The 7,967-nt window shown below is 38.3% G+C and overlaps 1 protein-coding gene across 1 annotated transcript in view; it reads left to right on the plus strand.

Moving 5' to 3' along the window:
- Positions 1-3,201, plus strand: part of TOPAZ1 (testis and ovary specific TOPAZ 1) — a 37,066-nt gene extending 33,865 nt beyond the window's left edge. The window contains exons 18-20 of the mRNA XM_071735423.1: positions 560-763; positions 1,396-1,579; positions 2,893-3,201. Coding sequence (XP_071591524.1) covers positions 560-763; positions 1,396-1,579; positions 2,893-3,139 — 635 coding nt within the window. The 3' untranslated portion in view covers positions 3,140-3,201. The remainder of the gene's footprint in view (positions 1-559; positions 764-1,395; positions 1,580-2,892) is intronic.
- Positions 3,202-7,967: the final 4,766 nt, after the last annotated feature.

Consider the following 7,967-nt stretch of genomic DNA (forward strand, 5'->3'; position numbering starts at 1 on the left):
TAGTTACTTAGGACACCTCAGCTGATGCCTGTGTGTAGGCCTCAATCCTATTGCCAGTGTGTGCTTTTAGGTATCTTAGGAGACCTTGGAAGACCATCTACTTAGATGATCCTAAAAGGATCTAATTCTTTGTGGCCTGAGGTGGATACAAGGCTGCTTAGTCCTGCCACAAAAAGGATAATTGAGAGGAAGTGGATAGTTCAGAGGAAGAGTAGAAGCAGAACATGGAACACCAAGGGGATTTTATTGGTGTAAATTTCATATCTGAGGGATCAGCTGAAAATCTTATTTACAGGATGGCAAGTGAACGTATTTTTATCTGATCCTACTGTTTTTAGCAGCAAATTATTGGACCTTAACACTTCTTTCTCACAATGCTAATTAACTTTATGAAGGACCTTCTGATGAATAAAGTCTTATCATATGTAATTTATCTCAACCTTGTTCTGTTTTGCTGATAGAAGCAAGAATCCTGATTTAAGTGCTGATTTAGAAGCAGTCTTCAATTGGACTTGCATTTGACTTTATTCTGTAGTTAATATTCTGTATTTCATTTCAGATACTGTAGGTGTTTCTCAGTACAGCTCCCTTTTCAACAAGCTGATAAATGCCTGTTTTGAGAGCAGGAACCTTGGGGTCTCATCTTCTGCAGTAGACTTCATGCTTTCCAAAAACATCGCTATTGATTTATTTTTACTCAGAGGATTAATCACAGCTTTGGGAAGAAGTTCTTTGTGGTCTAAAGCTAGGACCTATTACAAAAGTAAGTTGCTTCTTAACCATTATCCTTCCCTAATGTTCTTTGGATAAAATGCTCATAACCACTCTGGATGTTGGGGACTAAGTAGTGGGTACAGTATATTTGTAAGAAGAAAACAGTTCTTTCTGTGTCACTATCAATTTTTTTTCATAACCAAAATGTTTATTGGAAAATAGTGATAGATAAAAACGATTAGTTTTCCTTGCCTTTTTTTTTTTGTTGTTTTCTCTGAAGTGCTGTATAGGTTGGGTCTCTGTGATCACTTGGCAGAGGAAGGGGAAGAAAGGGAAAGGTTCTTCTCAACTGTCCCCTCCCTGTGATCATAGTTAATAAAGCTTCTGTCCCAAATTGTATTTGTGCTATTATGTACTTAAAAGTCCCCAGATTTCTCACAGGAGTTTTTTAAAAAAACATTCCTATTAATATTAATCGATAAAAATACCATTTTACAGCAGTGAATGCTGTGAATGAATGCTGCTTGCTGTGTTCTCAAATCAGGCTATTTCACAGGTGAAGTAGTAAAATCCATTAAGAATTGGATGGGGTTTTTTCACATTCTTAGCTACATATTGAAGAAAAGAGATCTATGTTTGTTACTGATAATCCTAATTCCTTGTTTCTACATTTGCTCTCAGGTGCTTTATCGTTGGGTTGCTACCCACCACTGCAAGGGAATTTGTATCACAAAGTTTTAATGATTCCATCTTACCTGTCAGAAGTTGAGATGCTGTTGGCCATTGAAATATTTCTTGTTTCAAATGCCAGTGATATTCGAAACCCAATGGCTACCAGTCAGACTCTTCAAATAATACTGAAAAGGTTTGTTGTCAGATATGTACCATTTTGATTGTATTTATCTGTGTGGTCAAGTAATTAATGAGAGTTCTCATTTTCCACTGGCTGGGAAGGAGAATGTGTGATGTTAAACTTTTTAATCCTTCTTTCTGAACTGGTTATAGAACAGTAAATGTTGGGGGGAAGGAGAGAGGGGATCGATTATTATTATTTTTAAAGGTGTCTAGCAGAAAAGCAATTGTTCCAAAGTGGTATTGGCCTGTGTTCCCTAACTGGATGTGTGTATTGCATGCACTAAGAGTAACCGTATTCTTAAAAACAGGATAGCTTGTTGTCTTGATGTATAAATTCTTGTGTTGTGGCTAAACAGTGGAGTAGGAGGGCACAGTCAAAATGTTACTCCTTTCAAAAAGCAACTCAACATTTCTTGCCTGTTTTTTGGAAAGTGCATGAAGCTATTTTACTTGATTCTCTTTACAAGAGATACCTCTATTTATTAGATTCCCACCCCCCCCCCTTTTTTTTTTGTGAGACTTTTAGATAAAAATGTGGGGTTTTTGCTTTTTCCTTTTGACCATAAACCACCAACCACTGTCACTAGACTATACCTGTAATTTATTTTCCAAGATCCCATTTTCTGTGGGATTGACTGGCTCAGCAGCAAAATGCGAAACCGCATAGAAAAGCTACATTTGTTAAGAAGGATGAACGGGGGCATTTCAAACTTGACTACCTTACCTTCCTTTCCTCCACCCTTCCCAAGGAATACATCTCTTAATTTTCTTCTTTTGAAAAATGAGAAGTTTTTCATCTCTTGTTTTTACATGTGAGGCTATTGTGCCTCTGCTTGTCTGCTTAAAGGGTAAGTTCTGCTCTTGCAAAGATGTAGGCATGTCACTTAGGCACATCCTTATTCTAGAAGGTATTACATGACAAAAATGAGCAATACTTTTGGATTCAAGCATGTACATTAATTTTTGCTATACCCGATTCATAAAATGGTTTGCATTCCTTTACTGTATTTTCCAGATCAGAGTCAAGCACTTCATTAAATGCACTGTGAATACTGCAGATCTGCTTTGCACTGGCATTAAATCCTCTTACTTTTCACTAGTGTAAAATATGTTAAAAAGATAACCTCTTACAACTTCTTTCTCAGAATATTAATCTAAAAATTGTGTAGAAATTCACATAATATACTGTCAGTGTAGTGAAAACAAAGCATTATTTTAATGTTTTTGTAATCTTGTTGCTAGTATAAAGCATCAGGCAAGCAACGTGTGGCCTGTATGGTGTAATAGTGTAATAATAATGTATTTGTTGAAATTTGCTTACAGATGTGAAGATCAGACAGTTCAGAATAACAGTGACTATCAAGCAGCAGTGGAGAGACTGATCCTGGCTGCTCGTTTATCTGATCCAAAGCTTTTTCTTAAACATATGACAATGAATGTTAATATGGAAGAAGTTTACAGCTTGGAGCTTACATCGGCTCTAAAATGGATACAGGAGAATATGAAGTGGGCAAGGAACGTCTGGCTATTTCAGCAGTCATTAATTAGTAAAGATTCTTTTAGTTTTTAATGGTTAAAGCAATCATTGTTGAAAATTATTCAAATTAATAAAGGCAGTTCCTGCTGTGTTCAGACTGTGCCTTACTGATTTACAGCAAGGCTTCAAACTTGAGTTGTGTTTATAAATACTTATATGGATGATAATACAGGTAGTAGCACAGAAACAGTAATTTTTTTCCTAACTATATTGTCATGTTGGTTTACACAGATGTTTTCTAATGGCATCATTAGATAATGAGGAGGATACAGGCATAGCACATATTTCCTCCTTTTTCACAGAGAATCCAACACTAACCTATTCTTCTTCCAGCAGGTGATAGTATGCAAGTGCATAGATCACGTGTATCTATGGTTATTGAGGGAGATATTTCCCACATTGCATCATAGTCTATAGAAGCAGTATCTTGTGAGGATATTGTCCCATCTGTGTGCCCTTTAAATCTGAATTTCCTTACTCCAGAAGAACAGTAGAGAGCCCTGGAAGTAAAACAAATTGAAAAATACCACATGGGATATGCCTTCTCAGAACTGAGAGAGTCTACACAAGTTGCTCACAGCTGAAGGTTTAGCTGTGTCTTGATAATTGCTTGTGTATGAATTCACATTTGCATATATGCATATTTGCACTGAAAAGGAAAACCTTTTCATTTGTGCCAACTGCATGATGAAACAGAGGCTTCTTGCAAGGTGGGTCTAGCATTTCTGGTTCTTCAGGAATTTTTCTTTTTTCCATCTGCAAATCCTGAATCAGATTAAGGGCATGAATTGATTAAGATCTACTGAGTAAGTAGAGTACTCTGCTGAGTAAGAAGGACCAAACCGTATCAGAATATTCCTGTGGCAAATCAATGGGACCTCTTTCAAAGCTGAAACTTGACTTGAAAGATCTCCCGTACCAGCCTTCACAAACATGCCAGTAATGCAGCTCTCTTGATCCTGCTCTTCTTCCCCTTAAAGCCTTCTTTGCTGAAAAATTCTGCTCTCTTGGGCATAGAAGTTCCTGTGCATTTTAAAGCGGTTCCATCATAAGTAATGAGCAAGATGGTGGCACAGGTCCTCAGTGCATGAAAAAAATCTATCCTTTGGGGGCAGCATGAGCCACTTCCCAGTTGTGGCAGCATTACTGCAGGTGTCTTTGGTATCTGAATGATGAAAGTCATGATCTTATCACTGGATGGTTTGGAGGGGTGTTGGATTTGTATTTTTGGGGGAAGATTGCCATTCTAGTCTTCAGTTTCATGCTATTAATCTGATGTAATTAATGTGATGAACAGTTGTTAAGTGTCCTGACCCTCCTCAGGGTCAGGTCCTGACCCTTTTTGATAATATGCCTCATTCAGTCTGTGGGAGTTGGTTTTGGAAGAGAGGCTTGAATCTGATGACTGCAAAGGTCATTGCCTTCCTCCTGCACCACCTGCACATAAAAATGCAAGGATTAAGGTATTGTGGTACTATAGGGATCTCATCTTCTTTCCTTCTAAAAAATGCAAGATTCAGTACTAACAATCAGATGGCATTTCTTTAAAAGACCCTTAACCTCAAAAATTCTCTGGAAGAACAGATGGCTTTAGTTCAAACAAACTTTTGGTTCCACCACTTGGTATTCACTAAGGTGGCTCTGCTATTTGCAAGGCCTATCCACCTGCTCAAAATCCCATAGCATTCTGCTGCTTTTGTTTCCCAGTACCCTGGGTAAGAAGTGATCAGGTTTCACATGAGGGATCTAAACTGATGTTCTTCCAGCTACTCCAGCATTAGTAGCAAGAGCAGTGCAGTCAACAGTGAAAAACTAAGTCACTTTTTGCTAATTACTTTTTGTCAGAGCCTTTGTATCTTAATCTTTCTTGGAATTAGAGGCTGTCTGAACCTCAGCTAAATCCCACATTTCTGTAAGCAGTACCAGATGTGCCTAATACTGTGAGAGACGCAGAAGGACAAAATTCTCTTAGTAATCTGTATGGCTTCAAAGCTTAGGATATTCTAGAGACAGCAGTATTTTCTCCATTATAAGCAACCTTGAATTTTCACTTAGATTATCCCTATAAAGAAATTTCAAATGTTGATTTATATTTGAGACCTTAATAATTGACCTTCTAGCTTAACTTGAGACTGTGCAAAATTTGTGCAATGTTTTGGCTCCATCTCCTGAGTACCATCTTCAGCTAATACTAAAGCAATCTCAGTTATGTTTTATATTAACAAGCAAAGAAAGCTTCCCAAATCATTGCTCATAAGTTTTTTTACAACTGGTACATCTAGTATTTTTGTCAATATAGTCTTTCTCCCAGTCACCAAGATATACCAGTAGGCAATTTGAACAGCTTTACTGCCAAGTTCTGTATTTCACATTTATGCATGATCTGTATCCACTTGAAAGACCATACAAATCTGGTCATTCTGATATGTATCAAAATGCCAGTAAGATTACTTAAGCAACATTCTCAGTACCATTTTGGTGACACAAATTCCCTGTGCCAAGGAGGACAAAACTCCAGCGTGCGATGGAAAGAGTTACACACAACAGAGACGATTCAGTGTCGCAGAGCTGTCCACTCAGTAGACTATATCCATGTATTTGCTTTTCCACAGGTAAAAGTTATTGTTTCTTCTGTGTCTGAGATGAAGCAAATTGTTTGATATACTTCCTTTTTCATACAGGATACAAAATGTATGCTTAACTGTTTGCAGAGACAGAAAAATGTGTAAAAAAAGCCCTTTCCTGTGTTGTACTCAGTAGATAGGTGTAGACAACGCTGTGCTCCTTCAATGTGTTCTTGGATGCATGAGAGATTCCCTTTGTAAAAATCTTCCTTCAATTTTCACACTCATTACAAGGTATGTAATCATCTTGGAAAGATGACTTTTGTTAAGTATGGACAAGTTTCTTGTAACTAGAACAGAATAATGTTGTTTGGAAGATTAACCACAATTTTATTTCAAAGCATTGATAATTTTGAGCATTTCTTAACTCACACTGGGGACAGAAACTTGCAATGGAAGCTTGATAATTTTACAGTGTTTGATAAAGAGCAATTGAGAGGATCATTTTGGAAGAGTTGTTAAGATGTTAATAAAAGTTTTATATTCTTTATAGGAAGTATCCAAAATATCTGCGAGTCAGTAGTGTCATAAATGATTTCTTTTTGGATCCCTGTAGCTCGTATTCGTAGGCATGCAGGAAGATAGGCAAATGGCAAAGCAGACGTGGAGAGTTTAGTATCAGAACTACTTCAAGAATCTGGGGTATGATACACTGCTGCACGAGGAGGTTAAGAATGTGTGAAATCAGTCAGACTATGCAGTTTTTCACCATGCCAGAGCACATAATGTAGCAAATGCTCATGAATAAATTGGGCTGAAACTCCCAGCTGTGGACATGGCCAGCTTCCAGCTTTAACTGGAGACTGCAGGGGGGCCTGTGGCTTGTGCTTAATTCACTGAAGAATTCCGATGGATGTTTCAAGTGAGTTTCACATGAGGAGAAATAGTAAAACTAAATGTTCTTGGTGTAGCAATCAGATCTTTAATTACCAAAATCTTACTGCCATTTAGTGAAATATGGCTACATGAAGAGCAGATATTAGTTCACTTTTCTGTCCTTTCACATTCTCCAGATATATCTTGCATCTTTGTGGGGGGTTTTGGCAAATCTCAGGTCTAGCATTTTTCAGTCTTCACCTTTTCTGTGTAACTCCTTTTCTAAAAAGGACTATTATGGTGAGTAGTATAAAAATAAATGCTGACATAAATGCTCTCAGAGCTTCTGGGCTACTGTATGGCATGGGACTGGAACAACTGATGCCACTTTTTGACGATTTGCAGATTGAGAACCAGAACAGAAACAAAGGAGCAAGGAGAAAATGGCTTAGCTGCTGCGTGTGTAGCAACTTCACTGTGATGCTTCAAATTCTCCCTCTGTTTAGGGGACAAAGAGATAGTCAGAGTACAGAACTACTTCAGTTGTTAATTTTATCTGGTATAAAACAAGCTTTCTATTAGGAAATGTTTGTGCTGCTTTTGCTGAGCCAGTGGGATGCATCCTGCGAACTGGTTGGGAAAAAAGACCAGATAAAACAACAGTAATACTCCCGTGGAATATTGTGGTGATACTCATAAGCAATAAGTGTTGAGACTTTTAGCTAAGAAGTAGGAATTCATTCCTGTGCCCAGGGAGAGGCTGCTTGAAAATGGGTACCCTACTCAATGGAGTTGGCATCTGGCAGCGTCACCTGCCCCTTTACCTCTCCCAGTTTGTTTTACTCCTCACCGAGTCAAAAAGAAATCCCAGGTGAAATGAACAGCACACTTTCATGTTGAATCAATTAAATTTCTTTTCCCATCTGCATAATTATGCAACCAATTTGCTTACATAACTGATGGCTCCTATCGGGAGGCAAAAAACCATGCTGCACGTTATGGAAATTACGCAAATCCCCCAAGGGCCACGAGAGTGTTGATTTGAAGCTTAAGTGGGGTACCGCTAGTTCCTAAACCTTGTCAGTTCTCTTTCTAACCTTTTTCTGCCTGAAAGTGCAAGGGATTGTATGTAAACTCCCAAGTCCCAACAGGTAATTTCTCTGTGTTCTGAAACTCAACAGCAGTAGACATCTTGGCTTCGAGGTTGCACGTTTCTGCATCAGCTGCTTTCTGACACCGCTACCTTTGAGGAAAAACAGATGTATGAATATAACTATACATCAGGTATTGGTGATTGCAGGAAACAGCTTTTGCTTTTTCCCTTGGGGCTGCAGAGCTTATGGCTGGTTCTTTGTCCATTTGGCTTCTCTGTGCAGAACAAAGGAAACGCAACATGCGAGTGAGGACGTGGCAAACCCCTT

This window comes from Heliangelus exortis, chromosome 2 (genome assembly GCF_036169615.1).
Source record: "Heliangelus exortis chromosome 2, bHelExo1.hap1, whole genome shotgun sequence".
Classification (NCBI taxonomy): domain Eukaryota; kingdom Metazoa; phylum Chordata; class Aves; order Apodiformes; family Trochilidae; genus Heliangelus; species Heliangelus exortis.